Source organism: Mustela nigripes, chromosome 1 (genome assembly GCF_022355385.1).
Source record: "Mustela nigripes isolate SB6536 chromosome 1, MUSNIG.SB6536, whole genome shotgun sequence".
Lineage (NCBI taxonomy): Eukaryota > Metazoa > Chordata > Mammalia > Carnivora > Mustelidae > Mustela > Mustela nigripes.
The window spans coordinates 182,955,719-182,976,905 of NC_081557.1; the positions used below are offsets into that span (position 1 = coordinate 182,955,719).

General features: G+C 36.4%; 1 protein-coding gene across 4 annotated transcripts in view; it reads left to right on the plus strand.

Annotated features, from left to right (window-relative positions):
- Positions 1-2,390: 2,390 nt before the first annotated feature.
- The window catches only part of BLTP1 (bridge-like lipid transfer protein family member 1), a 222,595-nt gene continuing 203,798 nt past the window's right edge, over positions 2,391-21,187 (plus strand). For all 4 annotated transcript variants that reach the window (XM_059378048.1, XM_059378062.1, XM_059378072.1 and 1 more), the window contains exons 1-4: positions 2,391-2,606; positions 4,323-4,408; positions 10,339-10,407; positions 17,763-17,892. In XM_059378048.1, the coding sequence (XP_059234031.1) occupies positions 17,796-17,892 (97 nt within the window). In that variant the 5' untranslated portion in view covers positions 2,391-2,606; positions 4,323-4,408; positions 10,339-10,407; positions 17,763-17,795. The remainder of the gene's footprint in view (positions 2,607-4,322; positions 4,409-10,338; positions 10,408-17,762; positions 17,893-21,187) is intronic.

The following is a 21,187-nucleotide window of genomic DNA, read 5'->3' on the forward strand; positions in this document are numbered from 1 at the left end:
TTTATTGAAGAGACAGTCTTTTTTCCATTGGATATTTTTTCCTGCTTTGTCAAAGATCCTTTGACCATAGAGTTGAGGGTCCATTTCTGGACTCTCTATTCCATTAGTCTATGTGTCTGTTTTTGTGCCAGTTCCATGCTGTCTTGGTGATCACAGCAAGTTGAAATCAAGCAACATGATGCCTTCAGTTTTGTTTTTCTTTTTCAACATTTCCTTGGTGATTCGGGGTCTTTTCTGGTTCCATGCAAATTTTAGGATTGTTTGTTCCAGCGCTTTGAAAAATGCTGATGGCATTTTGATTGGGAGGATGTTAAAAGTATAGATTATATGAGAACAATGAATCTTAGAACACTACATCATAAACTAATGACTCACTATATGGTGCCTAACTAACATAATAATATTTGTATTCTTGTAGAGTAAAATAAACTGTTACTTCTGAAAAAAAATTTCTTAGTATATATTTAGTTTTTGAAGGGCATTTCATTTTACTCTGCTGTAAAATATTTTCATGGTGAAAATATCAATGTAAATTTGGTTAAATTGGTAGCTACCTTTGTTGATTATTTTGAAAGTAACCCCTGTTTTTCTTAAATAATTGTTTCATTGCGACGAAAATTATGCCATTAGAGATCTACTCCTTTTATTTTATTTTTTAAAAGATTTTATTTATTTGTTTGAGAAAGAGCGCGCATGAGAGGTGAGAAAGTCAGAGGGAGAAGCAGACTCCCCATGGAGATGCAAGTCCCATGGGGGACTCAATCCTGGGACTCTGAGATCATGACTTAAACCAAAGGCAGCTGCTTAATCAACTGAGCCACCCAGGCCCCCAGAGATCTATTCCTTTTAATCTCTTCCTTTCCTTTCTTCTGTCCTTCCCTTAGCTCCAGGGCAATTTAGTTCAGTTCAGTTTTCTATCTGAGGATTCTGAACCACATCTAGGTAATTTCTAGATTCCTAGAGAATTCATACTGGGACAGTTTTTCTCTTGGGCAAAATTGGTAGTTTGGCTGTGGCAAACCTGAATTCATATGGGGTCCTGGAGTCTTATACGGGAACAAAGATTGAGAATGACTGGGATTCTTCCAGATTTCGAAAAAGACTATTGAAATTAATTTCTTTGCAGAGATGGAGAAATAAACTCTAAGGAGGTAATTCAAGTAAGGGTGGTAGGAGTGTCCTGGTAGAAGGTGGAAGTAACTAAAATAGGTGCATGTTTTTCTCTTTTTGGCTTTTATCCAGTCCTTTCATAACTCACTTCTGCTAGGGCCTCTATTTCCTTATATGCAATAAAGGTTACTATGGTATGTCATATGTTTAATCTTTTCTGGCTTTATTTTATATTTGGTTTCACATCTGTTTAAAGGTAAGAGTAAAACTCCCACTTGAAAATGTTAGGAGATATGGTACGGTACTTCAGCTCAGGAAGGAAGTCAGAAGGGAGGATAAGGTATACAGTAATGCTAAAGAGCGTGAACTCTGGTGCCACATTTCTTGGGTTCCACCCTAGCCTTCCAAGTTATTTAACCTCTCTGTACCTTAGTATTTAAGGTGCAGTTTGGCAAGGTATTTGACCTTCCTTTACCTTAGTTTTTAATTTATGAAATGGGAATAGAAGAGATAATGAGAGTACCTATCTCCCAGGATTTGGGGAGGATTAAAATGAATCAATAAAAAGTGCTTGAAACAGTGTCTGGGCCATGCTTAACACTCTCTTTGCTATTGCTTCCATATCACTGTGTGCATTTCTAGTTGTCCACATCTGTCCCGAGCAATCCCAAATCTTCCATAGAGCTAAGACTGTTATCCACTTTCCTCTTCTTATTACAAATTGTACATAAAAAATGCACAATATATCTGAGATAATTCTCGAACTCCAGAAAGTCGTTTGCCTTGGTTCACCCGCTAAAAAATATGAAGTCTTTCTCTTTAAAAATGGTGAGCATCAAACCACTTTTCATTAAAACAATAACAGACTCGATTGATTCAATATAGTTTCATTTCATTCAATACATACAATGTATTGATAAGGTCATAAAAGTATTACTCTCTATTCCTAGCGGATTCATTTCACTTCATAGCATTAGTCGGATTCTCCTTTTTGTCTGCGTTCTGTTCTTTTCTGTGCGTCTCTGTCTCCCGGCCTCAGGAAGGCGTTCACTGACGTTCCCTTCGCAGGAGAAGCGGGTGATTTTTTTCAAGCCAGCCCCAGACCTGAGCCTCAGGGCCCAGACTCCACCCCCAGCCCAGGAAGGTCTGGGGGAGGGAAGGAGAGAAAAGGAAAGGGGTGGGACGCCGCAGATTCTTGGGTGGGGCTTGGATGGCGTGCCGGCGTCGTGACGTGTGACGCACCAGTTGGCGCAGTCGCAGTGGCGCCGGGCCGTGGCTGGGACCCCTCCCATCCTTCTCCGCCCCTCTGCGTCAGTGGCTAGGGGCCCCTGGCAGCACCTGTGGCAGCTGGCCGGGGTGGCGGGGTTAGAGGGTCGTGGGCACCGGCAGAGCTTCGCGGGCCGGGTCCGGCTCGGCGCTGCTGCCACTGCGCGAGGCCTTTGGCGTCGCTCGGAGAGAGGCCGGAGCGGTTCCAGGCCGCCCCGGCGCTCGCCCAGGTGAGGGGACAGGGTCGGACTGGACAAGGGTTGGGGTGAGCAGCAGTTTTCCGTCATCTCTGGAACTCAGCCTGGTGGGAGACTGGAGGTTTGGCTTCATCGCTGCTGTCTGTTGCGGTGTCGACCCATTTCTTAGTTTCTGATACAGCACCGGGACCTGTAGACCTGGTGCCGGAGGTCAATGGGAAGGCCGGGAAGGGCCATCGTAGTCGGATTGCTGGGGGCGCGGACACAGGAGCGGCCTCTGTAGATGGTGATAAGGCGGGTGGGCGGCGCCCACTTGCTTGTGTGTGGACTCGGCGGGCGGGAAGGTCAGTGCACCTGCAGGCTCCGGCTTTAGCCCTTGGAGCGGCTCTGGGATGCTTCAGACCCGAGCTGCTTAACGTAGTTTCGATTGACCAAAGGCGGTGGAGCCTTAGAACTCCCCTTTCCAATTAAGGCGTGGGGTGTTTTGTACTCAGCATTGGCGCTTGCCGAGTCTGCAGTATGGAAGAGTACATTTCAGCGGAAACCTCTTTGGTCAAAGGAAGGTGAAGGGATGTTGATTTTCCTTCCGTAGAGTATCGTGTTCCACCCACTCTCCCACACCTAATTCCCATTCCTATTGGCCTTAGTTTTGACAGTAGAAAGTTGGGGACGCTTGTTAAATGGAAAGAGTTCTTGTAAATTTCCTCCAAAAGGAAATCTTTTTTTTTTTTTTTTAACTGTCCAGTTGTGTGAGTTAAGTTTCAACTGGTTTCATGTTGCTGCTTTCCGTCTCTGCATGGCATTGAAGCCTATTTATTCCAAATTAACCGTAAATATTAAATATAAAAATAGATGAATTAACCAGAATATTTATCTTATATAATTGTTGAGTGGTACATATTTCATATGCATGATATCTCATTTAATCATCGTAACATTCCTATCATGTAAAGCCTATTATAATTTCTTCACAGATAAACGCACAGGCCTAAAAATCAACTTGTCCAAAGTTAAGAGATGTGATTTAAACCAGCACTCTGACTCCAGTTTACAGTCCCTTAATCAGTATGCCTATCATCTCCCAAGTATCTTAAGAGTTTGCAAAGTAGTTTTCATTTGATGAAAAGTGTGCCAGTTGCTTGGAATAGGAAGGGAACTGAGGCATCATTCTTGACAGCAAGGACCCAACAGTTTGAGAGAACAACCTTTTCAAAGCCACACTTAGAGAGAGACAGAGAGAGAGAGAGTGTGTGTGCGTGTGTGTGTGTGTTTTAGTATTTTATTTATTTAGAGAGCGCATCTGGGGGTGTGGCAGAAGAGAGAACATCTCAAGCAGACTGAGTGTGGAGCCCAATGGTGGGGCTGATCTCATGAGACTGAGATCCTGACCTGAGCCACAACCAAGAGTCAGATGGTTAACTGACTGAGCCACGCAGGTGCCCCTTGAGTATGTTTTAAAGGTAAGATTTAACCTCGACAACCCTCTAACTGCCCAAATCATGCTGTTTCCATGGGTGTGATGGTTTGGAAACCTTTAGAATGGTGTAGTTTGGAAACTGTGTTCTTATTCTAGATTTAAAAGTATTTCTTGTTTGGAAACTTTAAAGTAGGAAATGCAGTTTTGGAGTAACATTAACAACTTTCCACATGTGTGCATTCTCACGCATGTAATCAAATAATTTAACCTGAAATGGTGGAAATGCTGGTAAAGCTAGACTACCTTGTATATTGGTTAAATATTTTTTTCAGGTTTGTTAAGATGAAATGCTGCAGGTGGACCTTCTGAAGATCAGGAAGGAAGAAGAACAACATTGCAGACTCTGAAAAAAAATTGGGTAAATATCTTTGCTAAGTTTTAATTTTTTTTTATTTTTTAAAAGATTTTATTTATTTATTTGTCAGAGAGAGAGGGAGAGCACAGGCAGGCAGAGTGGCAGGCAGAGGCAGAGGGAGAAGCAGGCTCCCTGTGGAGCAAGAAGCTGGTTGTGGGATTCCATCCCAAGATGCTGGGATCATGACCTGAGCCAAAGGCCGCTGTTTAACTGACTGAGCCACCCAGGCATCCCTTGGCTAAGTTTTTAAAAATCTAATTTTCAATTAAAGCTGTGATAGAAGAAATCTGACTTTGTGCTTCAGTTGTGTTTTAATTGGCTTAATTAATGGTGAAGGAGTGGGGGTTTGGGGGATGTATAACACGACTTGCCATTCATTTTACCTGGCTTTTGAATTGTTGATACCTGACTGACAATTAAAGCAGCTGGTTTTCCCTGGAGCAGATGATCTAAGAGAGAGCAAGGAGGAGGCTGTGATGCCATTTTTGACTTAGTTACACACCGTTACTTCTGTCATCCTCTTTTAGAACCATATCACTAAGTCCAGCCCACACTTGAGAGGGGAATTAATTAAGTTCAACCTCTTGAAGGGAAGAATATTAAAGAATTTTTGGACATTATAAAACTACCGTACATCTTTTATCAATTGTCAAATTCTTTAGGGTCAAATAAGCTCTTTCAGAGTACAAAAATATAGCCTTTATGACCAGGTGAGAGAAAGTTCTAGAAAAGTGGGGAGATGGTTAAGTCAGATTTGGCTTACTTTATAATTTGCCCTTCTTTGCTGCTAATCAGGCTCCATAACTTGATGTGTTATCTCCTAAGGTTATTATTTTTTTTTTTAAAGTGCTTGTTGACCTTTGATTTAATGGAGGATCCTTTTAGGAGAAAAAAATTTCATAGTGGAAAAAATATGAATTTTTTATAACAAAATATGAATTTTGGTAGCATTCTTATTAGCTTGTAAATGTCGAGTTGGGAGAAAGGAACTCATTTTTCATATAAAGAAACTGAGAACAAAGAGATAAATATTGAGGCCATGTCTTAACTGTATTTGTACTCAAGCTTCTCAATGCCATAGTTTCTCATCTGTAAAATGGGGAATTGTGAATGAGTAGTTATTTGTGATGATTAGATGAGTAAATACACAAAAAGTGTTTAGAACATTACCTAGCATATAGCAAGCATTGAATAAGTGTTATAGTCATCATTATGGTAGCTATATTTTTATTATTTTTTAATACCATGGAATGAATATTTCAAAGAGTAGGAGAACATTGACCAAAATATTTAAAGTTTAAACTTTAGATTATTGATTTTATTGTACTTTGTCACTTTATATGTATATGTAAAGTGTATTTCTATCTATATCAATTTTTTTCCTATTCATATCCATTTAAAATGCTGTGTCTGATATCACCACTAGTATTGTATAGTCATATCCTCATAAAAGTCCCTGAAGCAACTTGTTTTGTTGTTGTTTCATATACATGAAAGCTCACTTTCAGTTGTAGCAATTCTCAGCTCACAGAAATTGGCTACTAAATGGATCTTGTGGGCTCTTTGGGTAGCAACATGCTATTCAAAAATATTTTCTTTGTACTTGATATGATGAGAGTGTTGGTAAACACAGGTGGCCAGTTTCTTTCTCCTTCTCCCCACATCCAATGACCCTATTTTGTTGGGTAAGTAGTTTGAACATGTATTTGGGAGGGTTTTCTGACTGATGTGAGTAAGGTAGATGATAGAAGTTTGAGGGCCAGACAGGAAAATGGAAATAGTTTTATTACAAAAATCCTATAGAATTTTACTTTTTGATGCTTTTTACTGTTATACCTTCTGGTGTATTTTTAATCAAAATGAAAAGTGATATGTTGAATTCTTGATTAAAAGAATTAAAGAAAACTTGCAGAGTGTATTCACTAGTCAGTACAAAAAACAAAGACAAAACCCCATAACCAGTGTATGGGATGTAGAAGTTGGAGGATTAAACCTTTCACACAGCAGTTACTGTTGATCTCTTTGCATAACTGACCATATCAAGGAATATGTTGAAGGTAGTTATTAGTTCTGGTGGACTATTAAAAGTGGGTTATATTTAAAAATCATGGTTTCTTCTAGATTTGGAAGTTGAAGTCAGTTCTTTTTACCCTATTCATAGATATGTTTTCTGGAGATTTTTTAAAGAGATTCGTTTTGTTTCGCTTTTGCTTTTAATAAATATTTAGGAAAATCAGCCTAAATTTCTGGTTATAGAAGTCAGGTTTTCTAAAGTGCAACATTTTTGTTGAATGATATGATTACATAGATGTTGAAAATACTTCCATGCATAGTATAAGGAACCATTTTTGTTGCATAGATTACGATGTTAAAAAGTGCATTTATTTAGTTTGCAGATTTGTAGTGTTTGGATTGTCACTCATCATATCTAAATATTTCTTTAGCAACAGTTTGCCTGTTGACTATTGTCTTTTGGTATATGATCTGCTTCTAAGAAACATGCTCACTGGTATTTGTAGAACTGTATTATTCATATTGACTTAATACTTTTTGATTGTTATTTATGCCAACTAATTATAAAATTCTGTTATTTAGATAAATACATATATTTTTTCTTGTATATTGTAAGGAATGAGGTGCAGTTTAGTCATTGTTTATTGGTATGCATTTTATTTTTTAATTTTTTATTTTTTTTAGCTTTCACCTTTTTTGTTGAGCTCAATTTCTTTAAAAGAACATTAATAACAGGTTAGCTATCACTTTTGTAATGTGTTTCTTGTCAAGTACTGTACTGTGAGTTTTATGTTTGCTTTGTGTTTTTAGTGCCTTCAGCATCTCTTCAAGAAAGAGATGGCCATGTGGAAACAGGCTCTGAGATGTAGTAACTTGCTCAAGCTATATCATGGCTAAGGAAGGAATTAAAGGGATAGAGTCAGCTTTCCATTTCAAATCTGGCTTTAAAGACTACTCTAGTTCTAGGGTACCAGATGATTTCTGTTATTTCTGGTAGAATGTTATTTTACCACTTAATTCTGTTGGATTTTAGAGTTAGTTATTAATGAATTGTGTTTGTTGCACATAGAATTCTGGGACTAGAAGGGACCTGGAGTGACTCTTTTTAGGTAGAGAGGAGTGTTTGGATTTCTGGTTTGTCACAAGAGGATAATTATTTATCTTGTTTGTTTAAATGAACAGAATGGGACATTATATATTTTTGTTTGATGTGTACAAAGTTGCTACCCTGACCAAAAGTGTTAAGGAAATTAAGTTTGCTTTTGTTGTCCACCATCTCCTTTTTAAGATTTCCCCCATCTTCAGGAATCTTGGGCCTTTTGGGATACCCTTGGATGCTGCTTGTTAGTGAGAAAAGTAATCCAGTGAGTTAATTTACACTAATAACATTTGGTAATAATTAATGGTAGCTATTACTGAGATGCTTTATTTTGGATTTTAAGAGCGATTATTGGTTACTACTCCATTTAAAGGAAAAGATGGTATAATTTTAGGCCTTGTATCCTGATGGGTAAAAATTTTTAGGCAGACAGGGCTTTCCAAATCTCTATATGGTTAATGGATAATAACAGTCTTTTTACTACATTCCATTACTATCTTATAATGTAAAATTTACATATATATGTGAGATGTCTAATTGCAGTAGGTACTTCTCTATTTGTGTTTGTGTGCTCTATTTCTGTAGCATCATGGGGTTGGAAGGAACATCACAAAGTCATTTGTTTCAGGCCTTTTATCTTTAGATTGGTGAGTGGTCAGTGTTCTGTATGAATAGCTCAGATGTTCTAATCATTCTTGAAACTTCATTTTGGATAAAAATGTTGTGATCTGATTTATGTTTTACTTTTGTTTTGGGATGTCATTATGCCATAGTAGAGATAGATAGTCTTTTGTGTTGGTATTTACTGAGACATTTAGGTCAATTACTTGACTTCTTAATTGTAAGGAGGACATAAATGTTTTTGAAATGGACAACTTTACAAAAGTATCTTAAGATAATTGTTACGTATGAGCAGAAACCAAAGAGTAGCTGAAAAACGTAAGTATATTTTTTTATGACAGTTGATGTAGATGAGTAAAATTTGACCCAAGGGCAAGTGATGCAAAAGTATGTGTAAAGTGCATACTTTCCAGAATTTCTAGTATACAAAGTGCTGCTATGTTCTAATAGGTGTTATAAATTTGATTTTCCAACTCTTAAAACCCATGAAATTTCTTTTATAGAAAAAAAAACTAATTAAATCCAAAGAACTTTAACATAGTGATCTAAAGATATGTGAATACCTTTTTAGCCAAAGCATTGTGCCTTCATTGCTGTGTGAGAAATTTGAGAATGATTAAAACTTTTTATATTTGGCATTGAGTTATTAAAAAGTTGAATATCCTCTTCTTAAACTCAAGCAAATGAAAACCAGATTTTCTTGAGAATGAAAAAGATCATTTAGTAATCTCTTTGGCCTTGGGTACATTGGGAATACTCACTTATTTTTGGCAATAGTGCATAATTATGTACTTTTAATTTTTTTAATCTTGGTATTATTTTTTGAAGATTCTATTTACTCATTTGACAGAAAGACAGCTAGGGAGGGAACACAAGCAGGGTGAGAGAGAAGCAGACTCCTAGCTGAGCAGGGAGCCAGATGCAGGCCTCAATCCCAGGACCTTGGGATCATGACGTGAGCTGAAGGTAGATGCCTAACTACTGAGCCACCCAGGTGTCCCTATGTACTTTTTATTTCATTCATTTCTGAAATAAGTATTCAGGGACTGCTGTATACAGGAAGTTGGTTGGATATGGCACTTAAATGAATAGGGCAAACTCATCCTTAACAACAGCTGCCTAGTTGGGGGACAGACTTCTAAAATGATAATTACAATATGATATGCTAAGATACAGGTAATCATTCAAACAGCCTTTCTTTACCATTTTCTATATTGACAGATATCCTACTGAAGATATTGTGACTCTTCCAAATCTTAAACTTAATACTGAGAAATCCTTAGCTATATTGTAGAATTTTTTTTTTTTTAAAGATTTTGTTAGAGAGAGAGAGAGAGAGTGAGAGAGAGAGCACAAGCTGGGGTGAGGGGTGGGCAGGGGCAGTGGGAGGGAGAAGCACACTCTTTGCTGAGCAGGGAGCCCAATGCCAGGCTCAATTCCAGGACCCTGGGATCATGACCTGAGCTAAAGGGAGATGCTTAACTGACTAAACCACCTAGGCGCCCTCAAAGATTTTATTTTTATTTATTTGAGAGAGAGTGTGAGAAACAGAGAAAGAGAGAGAGAGAGAGATCAGGAGCAGGGGGAGGGTAGAGGGAGAAGCGGACTCCCCACTTGAGCAGGGAGTCTGATGGGGGCCTGGATCCCAGGACCCTGGGATGGTGACCTGAGCCAGGGGCAGACGCTTAACCGAGCCACCTAGGTGTCTGCTGTATTGTAGAATTTTTAAGCTCATATTTACTGAATGAACAGCAGAAAAATAGCTCTACATTATCATGCAACTGTCTTAAGTATATTGCTCCAAAAAATCAAAATCAAATATATACTTTCCCTTGACAGTTCCAGGGAAAGCTCTGGTTCTTCATAACTAGGTCTTCTCACATTATAGGTAATACTATACAGACTTATTCCTGCTTAAACCTGATATAAGTTTAAAACCTTCTTTTTGAAATCTTGTGTCAAGTTATGGGGTGATACCTCTTTTAGAGGAGTCATGCAGCCCTGGAAGAAGGTAAACCAGTGCAGCGAGGTTTTCTTGAGAAGCTGTGGGCAAGTGCACAGATCTTCCAGTTCCCCCCATTCCCCTTTTCTGAAGTAATCAAATAATTATGGCTGAGGTAGAGTGGAGTTGGGGGACACAGGGGTAAGCTGTGGGGATGAAGGTTCTCTCATCCATATTTCCTTTTGCCTACCACCCTAGGGCCATTCTTCTGACAGCTGTTATAAACACAAATTAAAGACGGAGAAAAATAGAAGAGGAACAGGAACTGTAAGTAATGGGATTAGAGCCAAAAAACTGGGAGTAATATATAAATTAAAAAAGAAAACAGAAAAAATGGAATGAAATAGAAGATGTTTTAGATAAATATGGATTTGACTTTTTCAAGAATATATAGAAGCCATCAGATTCGCTCATCTTTCTGTCACCAAATCTCTCTGTATCTGGGTCTTTCTTTTCCTCTTTCTTCTTGTTCAGATAAAAGAAATGTTTCTCTTTCTGCCAAACCCAATTCCAAAACCTGGTGTATATGTGCCCTGAATTAAAGCAAAATTTTAAAAAATACTAAATATTTAATACCGTGTCCTTTAAATTGTATGATTTCATGATCTCTTTAAAGTACAGAATCGGGGTGCCTGGGTGGCTCAGTGGGTTAAAGTACAGAATCTTTTTTCATGTAAAAGAAAACTGTCCTTAGATTTAATAGGACTGGTAACAACAACAATAACAAAGAAAATAGTGCTTTAGTTTGGGTATCGTCAGAAACAAAACCTGGGTAAGGATTCAAGTAAAGTTAGTTTACTTGGAAGTGATCATAGGAAACACTGGTAGGGGAAGAGGAAGTAAGAAAGGAAAGGGACTGAAGTCAATAAAGGGCATTATCCTAGCAGTTAGTGCTATGGGCATCTGGAACTCATTGCCATTGGTAAACTCTCAGAGACCAAATGAAATACTTCTCTGAGTTATCCCAAACTAAGAGCAAGGAAGCTGTAGGTGTTCATCTAACACTTTTCTAGCCATCATTGACATTAACTCTGGCATTTCTGGCTTGTCCTGATTATAAGCTGAGATGTTTCTGTAGTCCAAAAGCAATCCTCAGTAAGATGTTACAGGTGTTTATAAAATGAGCATTCTTGTATAGAGGTAAATGCCAGCAGTATCTGGGTGTGATGCTAACGCATTGGTTGCTATTAACAAATATTTATACAGTGTATTATTTACTATGGGCTGGTGATATTCTAAATGCTTTACATTTATGAATTCATCAATTCTCACTATTCAGCTCTATGATGTAGGTACTGTTAGTATTCTTGTTTTACAGATGGGTAAATAGAACATGCAGAGGTTAGGTAACTTGCCTGTGGTGACACAACTATAGTGTTAGGACTATTAGTTCTAACTTACATAGTCTAGTACAGAATCTATGCTCTTAATCCATATAATGGCCTGTTTTTGAAACAATACAATCTGAAGCAAAAAGCTTGTACTGCAGCTCATGACCCTGAAGTCAAAACCTGAGCTGAGACCAAGAGTTGGATGCTTAATTGACTGAGTCACCCAGGCACATTCCCCCTCTCCCCCACCTTATTTTTTTAAGGATTTATTTATTTATTTGAGAGAGAGAGCACATAAGCTCATGAACAATGGGGGTTGGGGGAGGAGAGGGAGAGGGACAAACAGACTGTGCTGAGCAGAGCCCATGGGGCACAGTCCCAGGACTCTGAGATCATGACCTGAGCCAGAATGAAGAGTTAGACACTTAACTCATTGAGCCACCCAGGTGCCCCTTTTTTAGGCTCTTTGATTCTGTTTTTCTTTGATAACTGTCTCCTCCTTCTCCCTTACCCAATCTCTTTCCGTTTAGTGTTCTTTACCTCTTTCATTGATGGCAGCTTACCAGCTGCCCCTTTCTAGAACAGTATAGCTATTCTTCCTTCCATTTTTATACTTGAAGCTATCAAATCAAATAATTCTATCAAAGGTATTAACTGATTTTTCTGATGTTGTGATGAAGTTTGAGTTTGACATTGGTCAGTATTTGCATTTTAATTTTTTAAAAAGATAAGCATTTAAGAACTGAAGAAAGATATGATGGTAGAATGACAGATGACTAAGGTTTTTTTGAGTTGGGAGACATCTATTTCTTGGCCATATTTGTGAGGACAGGCCATGAGATACATGCTTGGGTAAGAAAAACCTCTTTCTAACCTGTCATTTTCTGTCTTCCAGCCACCACTTTCCCTTTTTCTTTTTAAATTATGGAAGTATTATATACCAATTCTAAAACATTTAAACACTAAGTATCAAGAGTAAAAGTTAAAGTCCTGCTTCACTGATTCTTTTCCTTCCCCCCAAATCTTTCTCACTGTTCTCTCTAGAGGTAACCACCCTGGCTTTGCTAGTGTTTTTGCAGATTAGAAAAGTGTACATGCATGCACAAACACTTCATGTATGTGCACATATATATGTATATGTGTGTATATAGGATGTATACATATAACATACATAATAGTCTTTTCTTTTAAACATAAGTGAAATACTATACATTTTGTTTCTCAGTTTGCTTTTTCCCTGCAAACATTACATATATTCTGGAAATTTCTCTTTATTGGCCCATATAGAGTCACCTCATTCTTTTAGAAAGGTTGCATATTATTTCCCACTAAAATATACCATAATTTATTTAACTTTTTTCCTATTAATTGACATTTTTTCCAAATTTCCCAGTATACTCTATAATGTTGCAGTGATTGTCCTTGAAAAATTCTTATTGTGGCTGAGGATTTCTGAGAAAGTCCTAGAAATGATATGTCCAAGTTAAAGCATACACATTTTTGTAGTATCTGATAAATTATTCTTCCCAAAGATAGTTTATGTCTATCAACTGCATATGAGTGCCCGTTTTCCCACATTTTTGCCAACATAGTTGTTTGCAGTCTTTCTCATTTTCACTTAATATGACTACTGGGTGATAAATGGTGATTGCTCCCATTTCTAGTGATATTATCCACCTTTGTAAATTGACTATATATTTTGCTTATTTTTTCACATTATTAAAAATATTAAGATATATTATTAAAAATTACTATATTTTAATATACTTATAATATATATTTATATTTATTTCTATGTAAATATATATATATGTTACATTTACTAGATTATTAAAATACTAAAATATATTAAAATATTATTCCTATTATTTGGTACTGATTTGTAGGATGGCCTCTATTTTTGAAGGTCCAAATTAATATTTGGAATTCTGTCTCTAAAAGTGTTAATGCAAGTATTAGATGTTTGATAACTTTATTTTTTTATGCCTGTGAGACAGAAATAAAACAGTGTGAATCTAGTATTTGAAAAGATTTCACAGGTAATTCATTTTGAAAAGTAATCTTGGAAAGGTATTTTCTAAACTGGGATAGTTGTGGTGGTATTAAATTAGGAACTTTGATAAATCTCCGGTTTGTGCATATTTGCTTGAACCATTTCACATTTTCATGCTTTTCTATGTATGTCACTAAAATAATAATTGTCACAATTGCTATTCGAATGTGGACAGCAGTTTTGAAGTAAATATGATGAAAAATGAAAAATATTCAGGAAAAATGAAAAGAATGTAGATGAATCATGAAAATATTGAGAGAACTTGCATTGAAACATGTAGATCAGTGTTATTTTTCTTATGTACCAGATAAAAATACCATTTAAAATGATGTTACATTGAACACAGTGGCTGTGTTCAAGGTACTGTCACTGGTATTGTTGATACAAAGATGAATAAAATAATCTTTATTGGTCATAATCTATCAGAAGAGAGAGACAAGATGGATTAGGTTCAGGTTATGCATCTTTGGTGGTAATATCATAGAAGTGAGGCTATGTTCTTCTGTTAAGATGGTAGCTACATTTGCGGTAAGTGAGCATAGCATAATGCCTGGACAAATTGAGCCACTGTGTTGTACATCTGAAGTGAAAGTAACATTGTATGTCAACTATAATCAAATAAATTAAGAAAAGGAGTGCACAGTTCTGATTTATCTTAATATTGATGGTGTTTACTTTCTTTGAACCTTAATTAAATTTCACAAAGTTCCTGTTTCCCCCTTTGTCATTAATAATTATTTTGAGGGGAGTTATTTTGAAGTGATATGAGAATCCTGTTGCTTATCAAAATTTAATTGATTATATTGGTAGGGACTCATAGATTCTTTTTATTAAATGGGTTGTAATCGAGTACTAGTATTTATTTTGATACTTAAATTGCCCAGGTTTTGCCACGGGGAGCCTCTTCAAGCTCGTTTCTTTGTCCTTTTGACATGTTCCCATCATTCAGGTATTTCTTTACCTTCTGGAAAACACAAGCTCATCTTGACTTTCCTTGCCCTATTTGTGGAATCAGCCATTTCTTCAAGGAGCCCTGTTTCCTCTTGATAGAAAATGTTTTTAGGAGCAAAGTTCTCTGTTCATTTTAATTTTGGTGCTGCTCCCAGACCCTTTAATGAGCACATGTATATACATACATACTCATGTTTGTAGCCACATTTATTTCTATATCCACCTATATTGAAAACTATAACTCTAGTTCGTATCAAACACCATTGGATTAATTCTGATGTTCTTCATTTATGTATCCTCCAACAGTGAGAAAACTGGCTTTTATTATCCTTAACATATTTACTTAATTTATCCCCTCCTCCATAGCCTGCAAGAGCTGTTTCCTAGGTGTGTGCCATCCTTATCTTGCTCCCACATCAACACTACTCCAGATTGCCCTTCTGCATGGAAGCACTATTTATTTCTTTGGGGTCTGATGCTTTTCTCTTGGGTTCTAATGCCCTGCATCTGGCAACCTGCCTGCTCAGGCTCCAACATTTTAAGCTGATCTCTTTCTTCAGCTTCCTCTCCCAACCATTGATACTCTCTTCCTTCCACTTAAGACTCTAGCACCCTGTGCCTGACCTCTTCCCTACAAGTATGGTCTCCTCATCCTGCTATGGTTTTGATGTCCTCAAAAACTGCCACTGTTTCCCTAGCCTCTTCATCACACAATTAGATACTTAATATTATTGGGCTCTGACATCCCCCTATGCCACTGAGACTCCTGTCCATCTTTTCCCCAAATGCAGATGCCTACCTTACTGTGCTTTACCTTGCAGATTTTAGACTGAACCATTGAGGGAAAGAAAACAACCAATTTGTTAATCCATCAATTGCTCCATGAAAAATATGCAGTAGAGACCTCTCCATTAAGGAATTCGTGGTGTACCATGTAAACAGTGTGGTTAAGCATGCAGCCCCAGTTCAGTCTGGATTCTCTGTATCCATGTGGCTTTGACTTACTTCCTTTTCATCAGAATGTCTGCGTCTTACCCAGGACTTTTATTAAGTCTTAGCCTTTACTTCAGTACTTAATCAATGCGTTGTTTTAACTATTGAGCCTTTATCTGTTGATTTCTCTTAAAGCTTTTGCATTAACTAATAACTGGAAAAGCTTTGATTAAATCTGTGTGATACTGCCATTTTCTGTCTTTGCAACCTGAACACCTTCTTTCTCATTCTCCTTGGCTGTGGTTCTTATAGTAGTTAGTGGTAGAGATTTTGAATGAGATCTTTAGATCCTCTTGGTAGATAGATCATTCTCCCTTGGATTTGATTCAAAACAGATCAGCTTTTTATATAGAAACCTGAATACCAGGATACATCCCTCATGAAACATCCCCAGGAGTTAGTAGGTGATCTTTTCATCAGCAGTGGTGTGGTGATGTATTATAAAATCCTAACAGTAAATATGAAGTAGGCACAGATATTACTTTGTAACATATAAGCTATTAATTTTAGTTTTGAATAAGCCTTTCCAGTGTTTTCTTCCTCTTAAAATTTATATATGTATATATTTTTTAGTTTAAAACAAAAAAGGAAGAAGGAAAGAGAAGTTCATGTTGTAAAGTTAGCCCCCAAATTTTAAGTTGCCAGTTGGTAGATTTTTCAAAGCTTTGAACAGCGTGAGAACACCTTTTTCTAGTTTTGAGATATAAATGACAAATATTATATTAAGGGTATAACCTGATTGATATGAATATATATTGCAAAATGACTACCATAGTAACCACCATCACCGCACATACTTAATAACTTTTTTTTATCTTGTGATAAGAACTTTTAACATCTGTTCTCTTAGCAACTTTCAAATATATAATACAGTATTGTTAACTATAGTCACCATAGTGTACATTATATCTCCAGAAGTTATAGCTGGAAGTTTGTACTTTTTTACCACCTTCACTCATTTTCTCTACCTCCCCACCTGGGGTCACTACTAAGCTGTTACACACTGTGAGAACATTTTTTTACTCATTTTCTAAAGTGTAGGGAAAAAAAGTTTATTGAAAAATGAAAACATTTGAAAATTGTTTTCTAGTTCTTTTACCCTCAGGTTTCCCTAACACTAATAAACCTTTTGTTGTTGAGCTTTTTTTTTTCCTTTTTTTTTTGAGGTGTTTAACTTGCCTTTGAATTGCTAACATTTCAACAATTTAGAAATATGAAACATTGTAATCTGGCAATGTTGTCTAATCCAGTTTTTAAACTTGTTTTGTGATCTCTGAAGCTAGGACTCTGGTGAGTAGGGAACATTTTTAGGAAGTTGATAAGTCAGCTGTGCTGAATTTCAACTAGAAAGTTGTCCTTACTTATTCTTCCTGTTTTAAAATCTGTTTTTCTTGTTTTCTATAAACTCACCTATGCTATTTGGCCTTAAATAATCATTAACCATGTCACTCTCTTTGTGATTAAGGCTAGTTTTTGTCGTCGTTGTTATTTTTTTTGTATTGTTTTTACCTTTTTCCTGATTTATCATGATAATTTTGTTATAGTTAATTCTGTATTAACATGAGGGATAATTTTTAACAGAGGGATACTTTTCTTGTTTCTTTGATCATAAAATAAGAACTTTTATTCCTTTTTACTCATTTTCAGTTCATCTAACTCTCAGTACATCTAAATATTCATACTTGTCCTGCTGAAGTGCATACACACACACACACACACATTCTTCACATGTCTGGTCACAGTTTGACATGTAATTTTTGTAATTCATCCTGAGTGTCTTATAGGAGTAGATCTGCTTCCTGACCAAACTCTACTCAGAGTGAATCCAAAGTAGGAAGGTTGTTTCCCCATGAAACAATGGGAAATACAGAGCTGATGGAAGTTAAGAGGTATTAATATATAAATACATTTAGTGTTAGCTTTTGAGACAAGTGTAGATGAATTTGTCTAATGTAGATCATTAATACTTCTTATTGTTGAGATAAATATATTTGATTAGATTTAGTCATTATGTACCTTATATTTGGAGTATAGTAACTGAACCCAAGTCTCTGCTTATTCTTAGAGTGGTGAAATCAGGACACTAAAAATGTGATAACGTTGTCTTACATTTTATATAGAAATGTGGATGTGCTTTGTTGCTGTTTGTTGTATATTTTTCATTCTTACTGAAGGAACTGGAATGGGGTTTGATGAATTTTCACTTTTATTAAATTCATCTTTTTTCCCCTTTACATATTTTCCATTTCAGTTTAATAAATCTCTGATTCTAAAGCTAACTTTTGAACTCTTAGGCCTTTAGATGCTGCTCTGGAAAAACTTCAGTAATGGATCAAAGGAAGAATGAGAGTATTGTCCCTAGTATTACTCAATTAGAAGATTTTCTTACAGAACACAACTCCAATGTTGTTTGGCTCCTTGTTGGTAAGTAGAATATATTTTCTTATACTTTATTATTTATCATGTATGGATTAACAACTGCCAAATTTTAAGCTATAGTTAGCTGAAGTTGAAATGCTTACAATACCATTGGTTTATTTTCAAATATTTAAAAATTTAAAATAAGGTTTTAATCTATATTTCTGTGAATATTTGCTCTGGCAAATGCTCTGGAGGGCTGTTTTTCTTAGGCTGCCTCGTCTGACTTAGGGGAGGTGGGAGGAGAAGAAAGACATTGCACTTAGCTTATCTTTCCTGTCTCAAGTGCACTCCTTCACTGCCCCCCATCTCAACACACACACACACACACACACACACACACACACATTTGTTTTATTTTAAAAGTAATAAATCCCCATTTATATGATAAATATATTTTATAGCAAAATAGAATATATATGCCTAATTAATGTCATCTTTTTACTTGCTCTTTATAAGCTTGACTTTGGGCTCTGCCAGTAAAAATTTCTTTTTGTCTAATATTCCAGCAGTTTTCTAGGCTCATAGAAAGAATACAAAACAGTGTATAAATCAGTGGCAAAAAAAGCAGGGGGAGATATGAGTGAATAAATGAATGTGAACAAATAATGGGGGAAATACAAAATACTAATCAAGAAAGGGAGAGGGGCACCTGGGTGGCTCAGTGATTAAGCATCTGTCTTTGGCTCAGGTCATGATCCTGTGATCAAGCTTTACATCCGGCTCCCCACTCAGTAGGAAGCCTGCTTCTCCCTGTCCCATTCCCCCTGCTTATATTCCCTCTTTGCTGTGTCCTTGTCTGTCAAATAAATAAGTAAAAAAAAAAAAAACCCAAAAAACAAAAACAAAACCTTAGAAATAAATAAATAAATACATAAGAGGGGATAGAACATTGTAGGCTGTTATTGTCCAGGAAGTTTTTGTGGAAGAACAGTATTTGGTTTGAATTTCAGCATAATAATTAGAAAGGTAGAGGGGGAATTAGGTTAAGATGGGGTAAGAAGGGAAAGAGAGGATAATGGTATTTATTGAACATCTTCTGTGTGCTACATATCATTGGCATTTTGCATATGCTGTCTCACTTAATGCTCAGAGAAAACTTATAAAGGCAGCAGACTTAACTTGTGGAATTGAATTAAATAACTTATGGTAACATAGCTGTTTTTTTGAGTTCATGCTTATGCTTCTTTCATGACACCACAGGATATGTGGTAAGGAAATGGGTAGAGATGAAGTGTCTATAGAAGGAATTATTATTGTTGATGATTTGTACATAGGATTGGATTACCATTTAAACTTTGAGTTCTGTTTTCTCTATTTGACAGAAGAGAGCTATTATAAATTATCACTAATAAAAGCCAAAAAAAGTAGGATGAAATGCAAAACATTAATATGAAATAGAATTGTATAAAAGCAATGTTGAAAATTCTCTTTTGGTTTAATTAAGGGTGGAATTCTTATTCTTACCTATCAGTCTCTTCTCTTATCACCTAAAATTTATGACTTTTTTCTGTTGTATACAACTCCTTTCCTTAAGGACAAAGCAATAGCAACAACCAGAAAAACACTGAGTGAGTGTTTACTCTTGCTGTTCCAGTAAGTGGCCTTATGACATTGAAGGGGGTTGGAAAACATGATGCAGTGTAAAAGCCACAATTCTCAGGTTGTGTAATACTAGAAGCATACTTTCTAGGCAAATACCTCTTGCCTTTCTGGTTGGCCCACCGTAACCTGCTTTTGACACCGTGATTTACAATAAAAATAAGCACAAAATGCTTGTAAATTTAAAACGTAATGACATATTAAAATCACTATGTTGTATATGTGAAGCTAATGTAACATTGTGTGTCAACTATCCTTCAGTAAAAAAAACCCGTAACACTTTTTACAAAGAAAAAAATAATGACATATCATTAAAATAACTTTTCTATAGAATTGTTCTAAAAATAATTTTTGTGGGCAAATCATAGCAGTTGCTACATCAGAGTTATTACTATTAGTCTAAGTTACCCTGAGAAAATGTATTTTGACTCAATGACTGCTTTATTTTATCCACATTAAATAACTTTTTGAAAAAGTTCAGAACTTAATGTGATATTGCTAAGTGATTGTACATGCTAAATTGCTTTGCATTACTTTGTCTTAATTTAGAAAATAGTTATACTTTTAAAATAAGTAAAGGGAAAGTTATTATCAAAAAATGCTTTCTTATGTTTTATTTTTTGTATATTCATGCACTAAGTTCTTTTGAGAATAGTCCAAATTCTATAGGTGATGATAGACTTCTCACGAAAAATGAGTCAAATTTGAAACATCATTTACTGTAGCATATTCACTGGCATTCTTTAAAAGTAGGTTATTGTCTTATGAATTATAATAAAATAACATAAAATGGCCTGTTTAATATAGATATACCTTTAAGTAGGGTAAAATTCTCACTTCTTTCCATTTTTTTAAAAAAGCAGAAATTATTGATTTAGAAGAAAAGCACTACCTTTTCTCTGACTTAAGAAATCATTGATTTTCTTCCTTTTTATTTTGTTTTATTTTATTGTTTTAAAAGATTTTATTTATTTATTTAACAGACAGAGACCGCAAGTAGGGCAGAGAGGCAGGCAGAGAGAGAGAGAGAGAGAGAGAGAGAGAAGGGAAGCAGGCCCCCTGCCAAGCAGAGAGCCCTGACGGGGGGGCTCGGTTCCAGGACCCTGAGATCATGACCCGAGCTGAAGGCAGAGGCTTTAACCCCCTAAGCCACCCAGGCGCCCCAATTTTCTTTCTTTTTAAATGACTATAACTTTTAGGAGGTAACATGGGAATGAGCTTTTAGTCTGATAAAGGTGGGTATTTTTTAGAATATTCAGAAATACAGGCTTTCTCTTTCCAGAACATCTTCATATATGCTTATTTATTTATTTATTTGTAATATTTTATTTATTTATTTGACAGAGACACAGTGAGAGAGGGAACACAAGCAGGGGGTAGTGGGAGAGGGAAAAACAGGAAAAACAGGCTTCCCCCAACCAGGGAGCCTGCTTCGGGGCTGAATGTGGGGCTGGATGTGGGACTGGATGAGGGGCTCAATCCCAGGATCCTGGGATCATGATCTGAGCCAAAGGCAGATGTTTAATGACTGAGCCACCCAGGTCCCCTCTCTATGTTTAATAATAAAGAGTACAAAAAAATGAAAAGGGAAACAAAACAGGAAGTATTACTTTTTTTCTTTTAAGCGAGAATGCTTGTATGTGAAAATCAGGGGTAGGGGGGCTCGGGAGGAGGGGCAGAGCTGCAGGGGGAGAGAGAA